Source organism: Protomyctophum parallelum (genome assembly GCF_964188405.1).
Source record: "Protomyctophum parallelum genome assembly, chromosome: 4".
Taxonomy (NCBI): domain Eukaryota; kingdom Metazoa; phylum Chordata; class Actinopteri; order Myctophiformes; family Myctophidae; genus Protomyctophum; species Protomyctophum parallelum.
The window spans coordinates 56,724,750-56,744,437 of record NC_139700.1 but is presented as its reverse complement, the minus strand read 5'-3'; the positions used below and the strand labels follow the sequence as shown (position 1 = coordinate 56,744,437).

Here is a 19,688-nt window from a genome sequence, read left to right as displayed (position 1 = left end):
CCCCGGGGCGAATGGCCTTCTGCTTGGTCCGAGTGGACTTGACGTTTTGGCGAATCGCCTGGGCGAGTGGTCTAGGCGATTCGCCAAGGGCGAGTGGTCTTGCTACCCCTACAAACCCCCCCGTCGATTTTTAACTGCCCATTCTGCCGTGAATTTACTTACAATCCCCTTTATTCCTGTGAATTTGATGTTTTCATGTTAAGGACCCCGAAATTGATACTTAGCCCACGGACCCCCATTTGAAAATATATGCCAGCTCAGCAGTGATTCTCAACCCGTTTAATTCCAAGGACCTCCAGTTTGACATGCATTATAGTCTACGGACCCCCGATTAATGGCATTTCTATCTCTGGGACCCCCAATTTAATTACATTGTAAAATCAAAGTTAATTTAACTCTGAGAGTGTACAAAATGGTTCCATGTGTACACTCTCAGAGTTACAGAGTACAGACCCATAAGGGTCCAATTTGGTTGGGGACCCCCTGGAACTCCCTCAAGGACCCCTGGGGGTCCCCGGACCACCACTTTGTAGGAACAGCAGCAGTAGAAGAAGAGTTGTTGTACTTCCTGGCTGTAACGTCACATCCTCCATCGTGTGCGTGGAGGACAGAACAGAACCACAACAGAACCATCAGGATGAGGATAGAGAAATGTTACTTCTGCTCCGGCCCGGTCTACCCCGGACACGGCATGATGTTCGTCAGGAACGACTGCAAGGTAACAAATATAATAAAATATAACGTGTTATACCAAACAACCCGTTTGATGTACAATAACCGTTTATTATAAAACAAAACAACAACTGTGGAGGCTATGTAGCCCAGCCTGGCTAGCATGCTGCTAACGGCTAACGTATGGGAAAACCCTGTCCGTCCACTGCAGCGCTAGCCTAGCCACAGCGTGCTAACCGAGGCTAACACGCAGCTTCACGTGGTGACAACATGCCAGGGTCCAGTTGGTCTCAGTGAGTGAGTGTACAATTGGCACCAAATGGACCCGTTAGGAGCCGTTAGGAGTTAGTGATGTAGATACTGGCCCATTTGGTTCTAATGATGTAGATACTGGCCCATTTGGTTCTAGTGATGTAGATACTGGTCCATTTGGTTCTGATGATAAAGGGGGTGCGTTCGGAAATGCGCACCGGGAGCGCACTCGCCTATTAGTTTGCATTGCACAGTGCGCTCAGTGCGCTATTTCCGAACGCGCCCGTAGATACTGGCCCATTTGGTTCTAATGATGTAGATACTGGTCCATTTGGTTCTAGTGATGTAGATACTGGCCCATTTGGTTTTAATGATTGATTTATTAACAGTTTGCAGAATTACAGTACATTTGAAGCACAACTCGGTACAGAGACTGTTAACTGTGAGTGGACGACCCAATTAAGCATTACACTGGTTTACAACAGGGTCCACCATGTTCAATTCATCAAAAACATTTAGAGTTTAATACTCGTGTGTTGTTCAAAACAGACATGAGTAGTAAAACTAAATTCACAGATTGTTTTTAGTAATGCTGTGCATGATCACATGACACTAGAGGTCAGTCATGGACAGCGTGTGTTACCTCGCCCCCAAAATATCATTTTATAAAGAGATAATGTATTTATAGATCATTGTCACTTTGTAATAACCTGCCTCGAAACCTCTGTTGCATTTACAGTAAATTAACCTTTAAAAAGCATCTAAAACTCCATTTGATACAGTTAAGTGTTGTGTGTTTTTTCTTTGGAGGGGGCACAGGGGGCCACGCAGTAAAAGTAAATTAATCCACAAAACGAACACTCATTTGTATTGTTGGCCTATTTCTAAAATATTAGCGCGACTTTCGTTCAACTTTGACCCCTCCATCACATGGAACTATCTTTTAGGCGTAGTGATATGGACACAAAAAACATGGTTCTGTGTGATAGAGAAAAAGAACGAAAGTCGCCCTAATATTTTAGAAATAGGTCAACAATACAAATGAGTGTTCGTTTTGTGGATTCATTTACTTTTACTGCGTGGCCCCAGTGCCCCCCCACAAAATGACCAGAACTACTTAATATTAACTGATTAACAGATTTTACGGTGGCCAGTTTCAAACTGCAGCCGTCTGTAGGTGCCCTTTGAGAGAGAGCGTTTTTGAAGGAGTCAAGGGATGTGCATGTCTTAATGGCTGTTGGTAGGGCGTTACACATTTTGGTGGCATATGGATTTGCTCCACTTGGTTCTAATGCATTTAGAGTCCTGCGCCCCTCAATAATATACAGGTTTAATATGAGGTTATGCCTCATATTTAGAGACGTACAAATATACACTTCTTCCATATAACAAACAAACAGGAAATTATCATAAAAGCTCGTATGAATCTGATCTCAGGTCAGAATGGGTTAATCAGACCAGTGTGTGTCCAGTGGAAACCTCGTATGAATCTGATCTCAGGTCAGAATGGGTTAAGTGCGTTTGTCTAATATGTAACTATTTTCAGCAATGGGATAATAGGCCTATATATTTTTTTGGTGGGTAGATCTGGTTGAGCTCATTTTCAAAGTAGATCTCAAGTCTAAAAAGTGTTTTAGGGCACCCCTGTTTTTTTCAACATCCAGGACGATTTGCGCAGTAACAGACAAAACAAACATTAAACCTAATGACATTTAATGTTTGTGTTAGTGACAAAACGAACATTAAACTTAATTAATGGTGTTTTTAATGTTTGTCTGAGGAAACCTGTATACAACATCGTACAATAAGGAGAGTTTAATGTTTGTTTTTGTCTGTTACTGCGCACATGGTCCTGGATGTCGTATAAAAGGATAAGGTTGTGTCTGTTACTGCGCACATGGTCCTGGATGTTGTTAAAGGATAAGGTTGTGTCTGTTACTGCGCACATGGTCCTGGATGTTGTGAAAGGATTAGGTTGTGTCTGTTACTGCGCACATGGTCCTGGATGTTAAAGGATAAGGTTGTGTCTGTTACTGCGCACATGGTCCTGGATGTGAAAGGATTAGGTTGTGTCTGTTACTGCGCACATGGTCCTGGATGTGAAAGGATAAGGTTGTGTCTGTTACTGCGCACATGGTCCTGGATGTGAAAGGATTAGGTTGTGTCTGTTACTGCGCACATGGTCCTGGATGTGAAAATATAAGGTTGTGTCTGTTACTGCGCACATGGTCCTGGATGTAAAAGGATAAGGTTGTGTCTGTTACTGCGCACATGGTCCTGGATGTTAAAGGATAAGGTTGTGTCTGTTACTGCGCACATGGTCCTGGATGTTAAAGGATAAGGTTGTGTCTGTTACTGCGCACATGGTCCTGGATGTTGTGAAAGGATAAGGTTGTGTCTGTTACTGTGCACATGGTCCTGGATGTTGTATAAAAGGATAAGGTTGTGTCTGTTACTGCGCACATGGTCCTGGATGTTAAAGGATAAGGTTGTGTCTGTTACTGCGCACATGGTCCTGGATGTGAAAGGATTAGGTTTAGTCTGTTACTGCGCACATGGTCCTGGATGTTGTTAAAGGATAAGGTTGTGTCTGTTACTGCGCACATGGTCCTGGATGTTGTGAAAAAGGATAAGGTTGTGTCTGTTACTGCGCACATGGTCCTGGATGTTGTTAAAGGATAAGGTTGTGTCTGTTACTGCGCACATGGTCCTGGATGTTGTGAAAGGATTAAGGTTGGGCGATATGCCAATTTTTTTCAACCGCCAATCGTCTGACCAATATTCGCCGATTGACGATGTATTCGTGTCATAAAAGTAAAGTGAGAACAGCTCACTGCAGGTCGCAAAAAAGCCAGATCTACAAGCTCTCAAGGCGCCGCGTCCTGCCTGTTTTCGCAGCTCCGTTCGCTAGGCGTTGAGAGCTTGTAGATCAGTCTGTTTCTGCAGACTGCAGCGCAGCCAGGCAGGCCCGGCAGGGTAACTAGCTCCCTTCCCTCCCCGCACGTCGGAGGCTCGGAGCGGAGCCCACAAGCTGCTGCGGCCGCCCCGGGCTGATCCACACAGGCTCTCAAGGCATCGCGTCCTGCCTCTTTTTGCAGTGCCGTTCGCTACGCGTTGAGAGCTTGTAGATCTGTCTATTTTTGCAGCGCTGGTGTCGGGGTTCGTTCACGTTGTCAATAAAAATAACTTGGATTACAGGCGGAGATGAAGTTCAATCAGTGGGTTGCACCAGTATTGGCTACACGCTAAGCTAATGCTAAGCTAAGCGCTATTATGATCCCCGAGCCTATACACTAACACTAGTAGAAAGTTTTTTTTATTTCCCCCCCCGCCACTCACGGGTGGCGCATTGGGATTGTGATGAGACACGAGACAGCAGTGTGCATTCTGTTGTGACTGTATATTATTAAACTGCATGGGTCTGGACTCCGGAGCTTAAACAACATGTAGGCTACATCCTCCCAGCTCCCAGCCTTTACTTTGGCTGGCGGCTGCCGGTGCTGAGTGCTGAGTGCGGGGACAGTGGGAGGCTGGGAGCATACCATTATAACGGGGGATTTTCACCCGGCCGCTGTTACTACATGTTGCTCACACTTTACATGTTAATTGGGCTAAATCGTCCCGAGAAATCGCCTAATAAAAATATTCGGCGATTGGATTCGTATATTCGCGATTGACGATGTATTCGTATCGTCACCCAACCCTAGAAAGGATAAGGTTGTGTCTGTTACTGCGCACATGGTCCTGGATGTTAAAGGATTAGGTTGTGTCTGTTACTGCGCACATGGTCCTGGATGTTGTGAAAAAGGATAAGGTTGTGTCTGTTACTGCGCACATGGTCCTGGATGTTAAAGGATAAGGTTGTGTCTGTTACTGCGCACATGGTCCTGGATGTTGTGAAAAAGGATAAGGTTGTGTCTGTTACTGCACACATGGTCCTGGATGTTAAAGGATAAGGTTTAGTCTGTTACTGCGCACATGGTCCTGGATGTTGTTAAAGGATAAGGTTGTGTCTGTTACTGCGCACATGGTCCTGGATGTTGTGAAAAAGGATAAGGTTGTGTCTGTTACTGCGCACATGGTCCTGGATGTTAAAGGATTAGGTTGTGTCTGTTACTGCGCACATGGTCCTGGATGTTGTGAAAGGATAAGGTTGTGTCTGTTACTGCGCACATGGTCCTGGATGTTAAAGGATAAGGTTTTGTCTGTTACTGCGCACATGGTCCTGGATGTTAAAGGATAAGGTTGTGTCTGTTACTGCGCACATGGTCCTGGATGTTGTGAAAGGATTAGGTTGTGTCTGTTGCTGCGCACATGGTCCTGGATGTTAAAGGATAAGGTTGTGTCTGTTACTGCGCACATGGTCCTGGATGTTAAAGGATAAGGTTGTGTCTGTTACTGCGCACATGGTCCTGGATGTTAAAGGATAAGGTTGTGTCTGTTACTGTGCACATGGTCCTGGATGTTAAAGGATAAGGTTGTGTCTGTTACTGTGCACATGGTCCTGGATGTTAAAGGATAAGGTTGTGTCTGTTACTGCGCACATGGTCCTGGATGTTAAAGGATAAGGTTGTGTCTGTTACTGAGCACATGGTCCTGGATGTTAAAGGATAAGGTTGTGTCTGTTACTGCGCACATGGTCCTGGATGTTAAAGGATAAGGTTTTGTCTGTTACTGCGCACATGGTCCTGGATGTTAAAGGATAAGGTTTTGTCTGTTACTGCGCACATGGTCCTGGATGTTAAAGGATAAGGTTGTGTCTGTTACTGCGCACATGGTCCTGGATGTTGTGAAAGGATTAGGTTGTGTCTGTTGCTGCGCACATGGTCCTGGATGTTAAAGGATAAGGTTGTGTCTGTTACTGCGCACATGGTCCTGGATGTTAAAGGATAAGGTTGTGTCTGTTACTGCGCACATGGTCCTGGATGTTAAAGGATAAGGTTGTGTCTGTTACTGTGCACATGGTCCTGGATGTTAAAGGATAAGGTTGTGTCTGTTACTGCGCACATGGTCCTGGATGTGAAAGGATAAGGTTGTGTCTGTTACTGCGCACATGGTCCTGGATGTTAAAGGATAAGGTTGTGTCTGTTACTGAGCACATGGTCCTGGATGTTAAAGGATAAGGTTGTGTCTGTTACTGCGCACATGGTCCTGGATGTTAAAGGATAAGGTTGTGTCTGTTACTGTGCACATGGTCCTGGATGTTAAAGGATTAGGTTGTGTCTGTTACTGTGCACATGGTCCTGGATGTTGTTAAAGGATAAGGTTGTGTCTGTTACTGCGCACATGGTCCTGGATGTTAAAGGATAAGGTTGTGTCTGTTACTGCGCACATGGTCCTGGATGTTAAAGGATAAGGTTGTGTCTGTTACTGCGCACATGGTCCTGGATGTTGTATAAAAGGATAAGGTTGTGTCTGTTACTGCGCACATGGTCCTGGATGTGAAAGGATAAGGTTTAGTCTGTTACTGCGCACATGGTCCTGGATGTTAAAGGATAAGGTTGTGTCTGTTACTGCGCACATGGTCCTGGATGTGAAAGGATAAGGTTGTGTCTGTTACTGCGCACATGGTCCTGGATGTGAAAGGATAAGGTTGTGTCTGTTACTGCGCACATGGTCCTGGATGTGAAAGGATAAGGTTGTGTCTGTTACTGCACACATGGTCCTGGATGTTAAAGGATAAGATTGTGTCTGTTACTGCGCACATGGTCCTGGATGTTAAAGGATAAGGTTGTGTCTGTTACTGCGCACATGGTCCTGGATGTTGTGAAAGGATAAGGTTGTGTCTGTTACTGCGCACATGGTCCTGGATGTTGTATAAAAGGATTAGGTTGTGTCTGTTACTGCGCACATGGTCCTGGATGTTAAAGGATAAGGTTGTGTCTGTTACTGCGCACATGGTCCTGGATGTTAAAGGATAAGGTTTAGTCTGTTACTGTGCACATGGTCCTGGATGTTGTATAAAAGGATAAGGTTGTGTCTGTTACTGCGCACATGGTCCTGGATGTTGTGAAAGGATAAGGTTGTGTCTGTTACTGCGCACATGGTCCTGGATGTTAAAGGATAAGGTTGTGTCTGTTACTGCGCACATGGTCCTGGATGTTGTTAAAGGATTAGGTTGTGTCTGTTACTGCGCACATGGTCCTGGATGTTAAAGGATAAGGTTGTGTCTGTTACTGCGCACATGGTCCTGGATGTTAAAGGATTAGGTTTTGTCTGTTACTGCGCACATGGTCCTGGATGTTAAAGGATAAGGTTGTGTCTGTTACTGCGCACATGGTCCTGGATGTTGTGAAAGGATAAGGTTGTGTCTGTTACTGCGCACATGGTCCTGGATGTGAAAGGATAAGGTTGTGTCTGTTACTGCGCACATGGTCCTGGATGTGAAAGGATAAGGTTGTGTCTGTTACTGCGCACATGGTCCTGGATGTGAAAGGATAAGGTTGTGTCTGTTACTGCACACATGGTCCTGGATGTTAAAGGATAAGATTGTGTCTGTTACTGCGCACATGGTCCTGGATGTTAAAGGATAAGGTTGTGTCTGTTACTGCACACATGGTCCTGGATGTTAAAGGATAAGGTTGTGTCTGTTACTGCGCACATGGTCCTGGATGTTAAAGGATAAGGTTGTGTCTGTTACTGCGCACATGGTCCTGGATGTTGTATAAAAGGATAAGGTTGTGTCTGTTACTGCGCACATGGTCCTGGATGTTGTTAAAGGATTAGGTTGTGTCTGTTACTGCGCACATGGTCCTGGATGTTAAAGGATAAGGTTGTGTCTGTTACTGAGCACATGGTCCTGGATGTTAAAGGATAAGGTTTTGTCTGTTACTGCCCACATGGTCCTGGATGTTAAAGGATAAGGTTGTGTCTGTTACTGCGCACATGGTCCTGGATGTTAAAGGATTAGGTTGTGTCTGTTACTGCGCACATGGTCCTGGATGTTGTTAAAGGATTAGGTTGTGTCTGTTACTGCGCACATGGTCCTGGATGTTAAAGGATAAGGTTTTGTCTGTTACTGCGCACATGGTCCTGGATGTTAAAGGATTAGGTTGTGTCTGTTACTGCGCACATGGTCCTGGATGTTGTTAAAGGATTAGGTTGTGTCTGTTACTGCGCACATGGTCCTGGATGTTAAAGGATAAGGTTGTGTCTGTTACTGCGCACATGGTCCTGGATGTTGTTTGTTTTTGTCTGTTACTGCGCACATGGTCCTGGATGTTGTTTGTTTTTGTCTGTTACTGAGCACATGGTCCTGGATGTTAAAGGATTAGGTTGTGTCTGTTACTGCGCACATGGTCCTGGATGTTAAAGGATAAGGTTGTGTCTGTTACTGCGCACATGGTCCTGGATGTTGTGAAAGGATAAGGTTGTGTCTGTTACTGCGCACATGGTCCTGGATGTTAAAGGATTAGGTTGTGTCTGTTACTGCGCACATGGTCCTGGATGTTAAAGGATAAGGTTGTGTCTGTTACTGCGCACATGGTCCTGGATGTTAAAGGATTAGGTTGTGTCTGTTACTGCGCACATGGTCCTGGATGTTAAAGGATAAGGTTGTGTCTGTTACTGCGCACATGGTCCTGGATGTTGTATAAAAGGATAAGGTTGTGTCTGTTACTGCGCACATGGTCCTGGATGTTGTTAAAGGATAAGGTTGTGTCTGTTACTGAGCACATGGTCCTGGATGTTGTTAAAGGATAAGGTTGTGTCTGTTACTGAGCACATGGTCCTGGATGTTAAAGGATAAGGTTGTGTCTGTTACTGCGCACATGGTCCTGGATGTTAAAGGATTAGGTTGTGTCTGTTACTGAGCACATGGTCCTGGATGTTAAAGGATAAGGTTGTGTCTGTTACTGCGCACATGGTCCTGGATGTTAAAGGATAAGGTTGTGTCTGTTACTGAGCACATGGTCCTGTATGTTAAAGGATAAGGTTGTGTCTGTTACTGAGCACATGGTCCTGGATGTTGTGAAAGGATTAGGTTGTGTCTGTTACTGCGCACATGGTCCTGGATGTTGTGAAAGGATTAGGTTGTGTCTGTTACTGCGCACATGGTCCTGGATGTTAAAGGATAAGGTTGTGTCTGTTACTGCGCACATGGTCCTGGATGTTGTGAAAGGATTAGGTTGTGTCTGTTACTGCGCACATGGTCCTGGATGTTAAAGGATAAGGTTGTGTCTGTTACTGTGCACATGGTCCTGGATGTTAAAGGATAAGGTTGTGTCTGTTACTGCGCACATGGTCCTGGATGTTGTGAAAGGATAAGGTTTTGTCTGTTACTGCGCACATGGTCCTGGATGTTAAAGGATAAGGTTGTGTCTGTTACTGCGCACATGGTCCTGGATGTTAAAGGATTAGGTTGTGTCTGTTACTGCGCACATGGTCCTGGATGTTAAAGGATAAGGTTGTGTCTGTTACTGCGCACATGGTCCTGGATGTTAAAGGATAAGGTTGTGTCTGTTACTGCGCACATGGTCCTGGATGTTAAAGGATTAGGTTGTGTCTGTTACTGCGCACATGGTCCTGGATGTGAAAGGATAAGGTTTTGTCTGTTACTGCGCACATGGTCCTGGATGTGAAAGGATAAGGGCTCCCCTGAGCCTCGCTGTTCTTGTCCATTCTTACCTCCTTTTATGATCATTTCCTGTTCGTTTGTTATCCCATTCTGACCTGAGATCAGATTCATACGAGGTTTCCACTGGGACACACACTGGTCTGATTAACCCATTCTGACCTGAGATCAGATTCTAAAAATGTCAGTCGTTCTTCGATTTTTTTCAAAAATAGCAGACCTACAAGCTCGTATCGCGCCACTCGGTGGCGCGATACGAGCTTGTAGATCTGCTATTTTTCAATAGCTAAAGCATAACATGATGCTGACACCAAAATGGGTGCCCGGTCAGAATGGGTTATATGGAAGAAGTGCACATTTGTACGTCTCTAAAATGTTGTGATGAATTGAACATGGTGGACCCTCTTGTAAACAAGTGTAGTGCTTTATGGTGGTGTCGTCCACTCACAGTATAACAGTTTATTATATTGAGTTTTGGTAGAAATGTACTGAAATTCTGCAAACTGTTGTTAAATCCTTCAATCAATCAATCAATCAAACCAAAGCCAGTACAGGTGTAGTACCTCTGCTCCGTCACAAGATGGGGCACTTTACTAACCTTCACTTTTTTCTCCTCCATTGATTGACACATTGTGTGAGCTTGTAGATCGGCCAATGGGCTGAAGTTGTTTAATTAACCCATTCTGACCTGAGATCAGATTCTAAAAATGTTCTTCTACATCCTGGCACAGTTTTCCATTCTGACCTGAGATCAGATTCTAAAAATGTTCTTCTACATCCTGGCACAGTTTTCCATTCTGACCTGAGATCAGATTCTAAAAATGTTCTTCTACATCCTGACAGTTTTCCGTTCTGACCTGAGATCAGATTCTAAAAATGTCTTCTACATCCTGACAGTTTTCCATTCTGACCTGAGATCAGATTCAAAAAATGTCTTCTACATCCTGACAGTTTTCCATTCTGACCTGAGATCAGATTCAAAAAATGTTCTTCTACATCCTGACACAGTTTTCCATTCTGACCTGAGATCAGATTCTAAAAATGTTCTTCTACATCCTGACAGTTTTCCGTTCTGACCTGAGATCAGATTCTAAAAAAATGTCTTCTACATCCTGACAGTTTTCCATTCTGACCTGAGATCAGATTAAAAAAAAATGTTCTTCTACATCCTGACAGTTTTCCATTCTGACCTGAGATCAGATTCTAAAAATGTTCTTCTACATCCTGACAGTTTTCATTCTGACCTGAGATCAGATTCTAAAAATGTTCTTCTACCTCCTGACAGTTTTCCGTTCTGACCTGAGATCAGATTCTAAAAATGTTCTTCTACATCCTGACAGTTTTCCATTCTGACCTGAGATCAGATTAAAAAAATGTTCTTCTACATCCTGACAGTTTTCCGTTCTGACCTGAGATCAGATTCTAAAAATGTCTTCTACATCCTGACAGTTTTCCATTCTGACCTGAGATCAGATTCTAAAAAATGTTCTTCTACATCCTGACAGTTTTCCATTCTGACCTGAGATCAGATTCTAAAAATGTTCTTCTACATCCTGGCACAGTTTTCCATTCTGACCTGAGATCAGATTCTAAAAATGTTCTTCTACATCCTGACAGTTTTCCGTTCTGACCTGAGATCAGATTCTAAAAATGTCTTCTACATCCTGACAGTTTTCCATTCTGACCTGAGATCAGATTCAAAAAATGTCTTCTACATCCTGACAGTTTTCCATTCTGACCTGAGATCAGATTCAAAAAATGTTCTTCTACATCCTGACACAGTTTTCCATTCTGACCTGAGATCAGATTCTAAAAATGTTCTTCTACATCCTGACAGTTTTCCATTCTGACCTGAGATCAGATTCTAAAAAAATGTCTTCTACATCCTGACAGTTTTCCATTCTGACCTGAGATCAGATTAAAAAAAAATGTTCTTCTACATCCTGACAGTTTTCCATTCTGACCTGAGATCAGATTCTAAAAATGTTCTTCTACATCCTGACAGTTTTCATTCTGACCTGAGATCAGATTCTAAAAATGTTCTTCTACCTCCTGACAGTTTTCCGTTCTGACCTGAGATCAGATTCTAAAAATGTTCTTCTACATCCTGACAGTTTTCCATTCTGACCTGAGATCAGATTAAAAAAATGTTCTTCTACATCCTGACAGTTTTCCGTTCTGACCTGAGATCAGATTCTAAAAATGTCTTCTACATCCTGACAGTTTTCCATTCTGACCTGAGATCAGATTCTAAAAAATGTTCTTCTACATCCTGACAGTTTTCCATTCTGACCTGAGATCAGATTCTAAAAATGTTCTTCTACATCCTGGCACAGTTTTCCATTCTGACCTGAGATCAGATTCTAAAAATGTTCTTCTACATCCTGACAGTTTTCCGTTCTGACCTGAGATCAGATTCTAAAAATGTCTTCTACATCCTGACAGTTTTCCATTCTGACCTGAGATCAGATTCAAAAAATGTCTTCTACATCCTGACAGTTTTCCATTCTGACCTGAGATCAGATTCAAAAAATGTTCTTCTACATCCTGACACAGTTTTCCATTCTGACCTGAGATCAGATTCTAAAAATGTTCTTCTACATCCTGACAGTTTTCCGTTCTGACCTGAGATCAGATTCTAAAAAAATGTCTTCTACATCCTGACAGTTTTCCATTCTGACCTGAGATCAGATTAAAAAAAAATGTTCTTCTACATCCTGACAGTTTTCCATTCTGACCTGAGATCAGATTCTAAAAATGTTCTTCTACATCCTGACAGTTTTCATTCTGACCTGAGATCAGATTCTAAAAATGTTCTTCTACCTCCTGACAGTTTTCCATTCTGACCTGAGATCAGATTCTAAAAATGTCTTCTATACATCCTGACAGTTTTCCATTCTGACCTGAGATCAGATTCTAAAAATGTTCTTCTACATCCTGACAGTTTTCCATTCTGACCTGAGATCAGATTCAAAAAATGTTCTTCTACATCCTGACAGTTTTCCGTTCTGACCTGAGATCAGATTCTAAAAATGTCTTCTACATCCTGACAGTTTTCCATTCTGACCTGAGATCAGATTCTAAAAAATGTTCTTCTACATCCTGACAGTTTTCCATTCTGACCTGAGATCAGATTCTAAAAATGTTCTTCTACATCCTGACACAGTTTTCCATTCTGACCTGAGATCAGATTCAAAAAATGTTCTTCTACATCCTGACAGTTTTCCATTCTGACCTGAGATCAGATTCTAAAAATGTTCTTCTACATCCTGACAGTTTTCCATTCTGACCTGAGATCAGATTCTAAAAATGTTCTTCTACATCCTGACAGTTTTCCATTCTGACCTGAGATCAGATTCTAAAAATGTTCTTCTACATCCTGACAGTTTTCCATTCTGACCTGAGATCAGATTCTAAAAATGTTCTTCTACATCCTGACAGTTTTCCATTCTGACCTGAGATCAGATTCTAAAAAAATGTCTTCTACATCCTGACAGTTTTCCATTCTGACCTGAGATCAGATTCTAAAAATGTTCTTCTACCTCCTGACAGTTTTCCATTCTGACCTGAGATCAGATTCTATAAATGTTCTTCTACATCCTGACAGTTTTCTGAAAACTATGTCAGTCGTTCTTCGATTTTTCAAAAATAGCAGACCTACAAGCTCGTAGCGCGCCACTCGGTGGCGCGCTATGAGCTTGTAGGTCTGCTATTTTTCAATAGCTAAAGCATAACATAATGTTAGCATTATGTTATGATATTTGTATTTGTAATAATAATCCAAATCTACTAATGTAACTGTAGGAACTTCCTGACACCAGTGTGGTTTTTGGCAGCAAATTTCTATTTTAGTTTTAGTCATTAGTCTCTTGAATAGTATGCATTTAGTTTTAGTCACATTTTAGTCACCCGGAATGTATTATTGTTAGTCTAGTTTCAGTCGACTAAATGTCATAAGATTTTAGTCGACTAAATCTGCGGTTGATTTAGTCGACTGAAATGTATTTTGGCGGGCCTTGGTGCCGTCGTAATGACTGACAAGCTTGTAGATCGGCTATTTTCATCATGCAACCAAGTGTAAAATGACTCATACTGGATCTCTTGTCCACTGGTCCCTTCCTAACGAAATTGTCAATACATTTGGTCTTAGTCATCATAGCTTAATTTCCATTTCGTTTCCGTCAGTGAAAGAATGTAGTCGACGAACATTTTTCGTCTTGGTTTTAGTCGACGAAATCAACACTGCAAGAATTGAGTTAAAAACGCTCTGAAAGAAGAATATATATTCAAAGATAATGTGCCGCATTTTCAAGATTTGTCAGAAATAGCAGATCAACAAGCCTGCACTATTCCTAGTAAATGTACGAGGTGACACACTGAGAGCTTGTAGATCTGCTGTTTTTTTTAAAACAGACTTCATACTCCTATTTTACCGCTTACAGCGAAAAGATTTCGGCTGGTTTCCGGCGAAAAGATTTCGGCTGATTTCCGCCGAAAAGATTTCGGCTCGTCAGAAATTTTCAGTAGGACCGAAGAGACGACTTTAGGACGCTTCTGGCGTAATGTCCCGTCTGATTAGCTTTTATTATTGATATCAAACCGGATCGCTGATTTCTGTGTGTTCTGTCCAGATGTTCCGGTTCTGTAATGTAATGTGTTCTGTCCAGATGTTCCGGTTCTGTAAGTCTAAATGTCATAATGTGTTCTCTCCAGATGTTCCGGTTCTGTAAGTCTAAATGTCGTAATGTGTTCTCTCCAGATGTTCCGGTTCTGTAAGTCTAAATGTCATAATGTGTTCTCTCCAGATGTTCCGGTTCTGTAAGTCTAAATGTCATAATGTGTTCTCTCCAGATGTTCCGGTTCTGTAAGTCTAAATGTCATAATGTGTTCTGTCCAGATGTTCCGGTTCTATAATGTATTGTAATGTGTTCTCTCCAGATGTTCCGGTTCTGTAAGTCTAAATGTCATAATGTGTTCTCTCCAGATGTTCCGGTTCTGTAAGTCTAAATGTCATAATGTGTTCTGTCCAGATGTTCCGGTTCTATAATGTATTGTAATGTGTTCTCTCCAGATGTTCCGGTTCTGTAAGTCTAAATGTCACAAGAACTTCAAGCGGAAGAGGAACCCCAGGAAGTCCCGTTGGACCAAAGCCTTCAGGAAGGCCTCGGGGAAGGAGCTGACTGTGGTGATTATTACTATTACTAATATTACTATTACTACTATTACTATTACTAATATTACTATTATTAATATTACTGAACCAAGGCCTCGGGGAAGGAGCTGACTGTGGTGATTATTATTGTCACTATTACTACTATTGTTTGTTTGTTTATTTTCACATACAAAAATATTTCGGAAATGATACACAAGGTCGATACAAAATGTGAAAGAGAAAGCCTAAAAAACCCTCCTCCAGGCATGTTTATGTACATGCATAGTTGTTTTTGTTTGTTTAAAGAAAAAACAATGGTATTGAATATGCAGGTCTTAGACATTAGAATACAGAGGGACAGTGGAAAAACAATGGTATTGAACATGCAGGTCTTAGACATTAGAATACAGAGGGACAGTGGAAAAACAATGGTATTGAACATGCAGGTCTTAGACATTAGAATACAGAGGGACAGTGAGAAAAACAATGGTATTGAACATGCAGGTCTTAGACATTAGAATACAGAGGGACAGTGAGAAAAACAATGGTATTGAACATGCAGGTCTTAGACATTAGAATACAGAGGGACAGTGAGAAAAACAATGGTATTGAACATGCAGATCTTAGACATTAGAATACAGAGGGACAGTGGAAACATGCAGATCTTAACCCATTCTGACCGGGCACCCATTTTGGTGTTGGCATCATGTTATGCTTCAGCTATTTAAAAATAGCAGATCTACAAGCTCATATCGCGCCACCGAGTGGCGCGATACGAGCTTGTAGGTCTGCTATTTTTGAAAAAAATCGAAGAACGACTGACATTTTTAGAATCTGATCTCAGCTCAGAATGGGTTCATCAGACCAGTGTGTGTCCGGCGGAAACCTCGTATGAATCTGATCTCAGGTCAGAATGGGTTAAACATTAGAATACAGAGGGACAGTGGAAAAACGGAAATGTACTGCATAACAAGAACAAAGAAAACAAAAGCACAAAAGACAGAAGTCAGACCATAAAACCGCTACAGGAGAACATGGAGTACACCAGGTTAGTTCAGCAGACCGTATGGGAAGAACTTGGTGGTTAGGAGTGATTCTTATTACTATTACTATTACTACTACTATTACTATTATTAGTGGACCAAGGCCTTCAGGAAGGCCTCGGGGAATGAGCTGACTGTGGTGATTATTAATACTTGCGCAAGCAGAGCGAGCAAGTACTAGTTTCGCCCAGGACGATATTCGATGTGTATCTACGCACCGTCCCAGCAAATGACCTAATGACTACTTGTGCCTGATACGGCAGTGGTGCCAGATTACATACATGTATACACAGGAACATTACCTTTAATAGATTATATACATGTATACACAGGAGCATTACCTTTAATAGATTATATACATGTATACACAGGAACATTACCTTTAATAGATTATATACATGTATACACAGGAACATTACCTTTAATAGATTATATACGTATACACAGGAACATTACCTTTAATAGATTACATACATGTATACACAGGAGCATTACCTTTAATCCTCCCGACACTAAAACATATCGTCATTATTACAGATTACATACATGTATACACAGGAACATTACCTTTAATCCTCCAGACACTAAAACATATCGTCATTATTACAGATTACATACATGTATACACAGGAGCATTACCTTTAATCCTCCCAACACTAAAACATATCGTCATTATTACAGATTACATACATGTATACACAGGAGCATTACCTTTAATCCTCCCGACACTAAAACATATCGTCATTATTACAGATTACATACATGTATACACAGGAGCATTACCTTTAATCCTCCCAACACTAAAACATATCGTCATTATTACAGATTACATACATGTATACACAGGAGCATTACCTTTAATCCTCCCCAACACTAAAACATATCGTCATTATTACAGATTACATACATGTATACACAGGAGCATTACCTTTAATCCTCCCCACACTAAAACATATCGTCATTACGTCACCATCAAAAACCAATTACCCTCTGGCATTGGGTCCTTTAATCCACATCTTTATTACGTCATCATTGAGAGCTAGTTATACCAGTTATATTGACGTCTTATGCTGGGACAGTCCATACGCAACAAAAGTGGCGCAAAGTAACCACAGTATACCGCTAATTAGCCTCGATACCCAGGCTTTCATTTCGTCTGCGCGAAAGATGAAAGCCTGGAAAAAGCCGTGGGCTGAACCAGTCTAAAAGTGGGAGTCAACCCTTCCGGGTGGGCGTCGCTCTAAATGATGTGACGTAGCGCTGCACTAGGGGGGAGAGGAGGGGCCGGGGGTGACGGACAGATCGATGAGATCCAATCAGGGTGCGCGCATTTCTGAGGCGCGACCCGCCCCTCTAGACCAGAAATGTCTCTGTTTACGTCAGGCTAACCGCTAATCAACTTACAAATTACATACATCTACCCAGAGGCATTTAGTATTAATATCACTATAGTCCAAGACTAAGTAAATTTAAAGCAATTGACAATTTAAAATAAATAATCAAATAATTATACTGTATATGTGATAACATATTTTATTTCAGTTTATATACCTTTTTGTCCCATCGGATATCGATGATTTATTTGTCTTGAAAAACTAAAAAGGGATCCAGAATAATTCTAAATCGATAAAACTGTATTTCTTTTATAGATAGAAACTTGCACCATACTTCGTAATACTACTTTTGTACATGCATAAAGTAGGTAGGTAGCAAATAGCTAAACCTAATAATTCAACATTTCAAACGTTCCTTCACAGAGAAGCTGAGGTTTGACAGTTTGTAGCGGTCGACAGTACTTGCGCGCTCTGCTTGCGCACTAGTAGGCCATTCATGGCCTACTAGTGCTCGACAGAGTGCAGTTCTAGTTATTATTATTATTAACCCATTTTGGGCGGGAACCCATTTTGGTGTCAGCATCATGTTATGCTTTAGCTATTGAAAAATAGCAGATCTACAAGCTCATATCGCGCCACCGAGTGGCGCGCTATGAGCTTGTAGGTCTGCTATTTTTGAAAAATCGAAGAACGACTGACATAGAAACATAGCTTTTTCAGAAAACTGTCAGGATGTAGAAGAACATTTATAGAATCTGATCTCAGGTCAGAATGGGCTATTAGTAGTAATTGACAATTGTTGTATTTCTTCCTCCTCCAGGACAACGCTCTGGAGTTCGAGAAGCGCAGAAACTCTCCGGTCAAATACCAGAGAGAGCTCTGGGGAAAGACAGGTAAGGGCCTACTGTCCACTACTGTACTGTTTACTGTACACTACTGTACTGTTTAACTGTACACTACTGTACTGTTTAACTGTACACTACTGTACTGTTTAACTGTACACTACTGTACTGTTTAACTGTACACTACTGTACTGTTTAACTGTACACTACTGTACTGTTAACTGTACAGGTGTAGAACTATATATAAACTAAATGTACGCCCTCACGTCATCGTCATTTTTTGACCGCGGTCGAGATCATAGATTTCACAACGCCACACCAGACTTCCCGGCCCTTCATTGCCAACCCCAGTTCCTGCTTACTGATGCCTGTGTCCCTATAGCGATGACATCATGTGTCCCTAGCGATGACATCATGTGTCCCTGATAGCAATGACATCAGGGAACCACAGTTTTCTACCTCTGGTCTGCTTTGAGGCAGGACTCCAGAGAAGAAGGGAAGATATAACCTCATTGTCAGCTCTGTAGCAGTGGCCGGAAAACTGTGTTCTTCTGGATCGGACTAGTGTAGAAACCCAGGGAAGGTTGCCGTATATTAGATCAGTCGATGGGTGGACTAGTGTAGAAACACAGGGAAGGTTGCTGTATATTAGATTAGTCGATGGGTGGACTAGTGTAGAAACAGGGAAGGTTGCTGTATATTAGATTAGTCGATGGGTGGACTAGTGTAGAAACACAGGGAAGGTTGCTGTATATTAGATTAGTCGATGGGTGGACTAGTGTAGAAACAGGGAAGGTTGCCGTATATTAGATCAGTCGATGGGTGGACTAGTGTAGAAACACAGGGAAGGTTGCCGTATATTAGATCAGTCGATGGGTGGACTAGTGTAGAAACACAGGGAAGGTTGCCGTATATTAGATCAGTCGATGGGTGGACTAGTATGCGATGAAATATAGTGGCCCTCTGGAGTGAGTGTGGAACTATAGCGGCCCTCTGGAGTGAGTGTGGAACTATAGTGGCCCTCTGGAGTGAGTGTGGAACTATAGTGGCCCTCTGGAGCGAGTGTGGAACTATAGTGGCCCTCTGGAGTGAGTGTGGAACTATAGTGGCCCTCTGGAGTGAGTGTGTGAACTATAGTGGCCCTCTGGAGTGAGTGTGGAACTATAGTGGCCCTCTGGAGTGAGTGTGGAACTATAGTGGCCCTCTGGAGTGAGTGTGGAACTATAGTGGCCCTCTGGAGTGAGTGTGGAACTATAGTGGCCCTCTGGAGTGAGTGTGGAACTATAGTGGCCCTCTGGAGTGAGTGTGGAACTATAGTGGCCCTCTGGAGTGAGTGTTGAACTATAGTGGCGGGGGGGGGGGGGGTTCCCGGTTCGATCCCTGTGGGCTCCCCCAGAGTTAGCGTGTGGAAGTGTCCTTGAGCAAGACTCTGAACCCCTGATTGATCCTGATGAGCAGGTTGGCACTGCAGTGTCATTTGGGGGAATCAGGGGGCTTCCTATCCCATTCTGACCTGAGATCAGATTCATACGAGGTTTCCGCCGGACACACACTGGTCTGATGAACCCATTCTGACCTGAGATCAGATTCTAAAAATGTCAGTCGCTCTTCGATTTTTCAAAAATAGCAGACCTACAAGCTCGTATCGCGCCACTCGGTGGCGCGATATGAGCTTGTAGATCTGCTATTTTTCAATAGCTAAAGCATGACATGATGCTAACACCAAAATGGGTGCCCGGTCAGAATGGGCTATAGTAGGGCGTGACGGTTGATCACATGAAATGCCCCCTAAAAAATATCTATAATTTAAAATAAAAATAT

General features: G+C 42.4%; 1 protein-coding gene across 1 annotated transcript in view; it reads left to right on the top strand.

The window, feature by feature from the left end:
- Positions 1-602: 602 nt before the first annotated feature.
- rsl24d1 (ribosomal L24 domain containing 1) overlaps positions 603-19,688 on the top strand; it is a 25,903-nt gene continuing 6,817 nt past the window's right edge. The window contains exons 1-3 of the mRNA XM_083763663.1: positions 603-718; positions 14,568-14,681; positions 17,846-17,918. Of these exons, the coding sequence (XP_083619789.1) occupies positions 638-718; positions 14,568-14,681; positions 17,846-17,918 (268 nt within the window). The 5' untranslated portion in view covers positions 603-637. The remainder of the gene's footprint in view (positions 719-14,567; positions 14,682-17,845; positions 17,919-19,688) is intronic.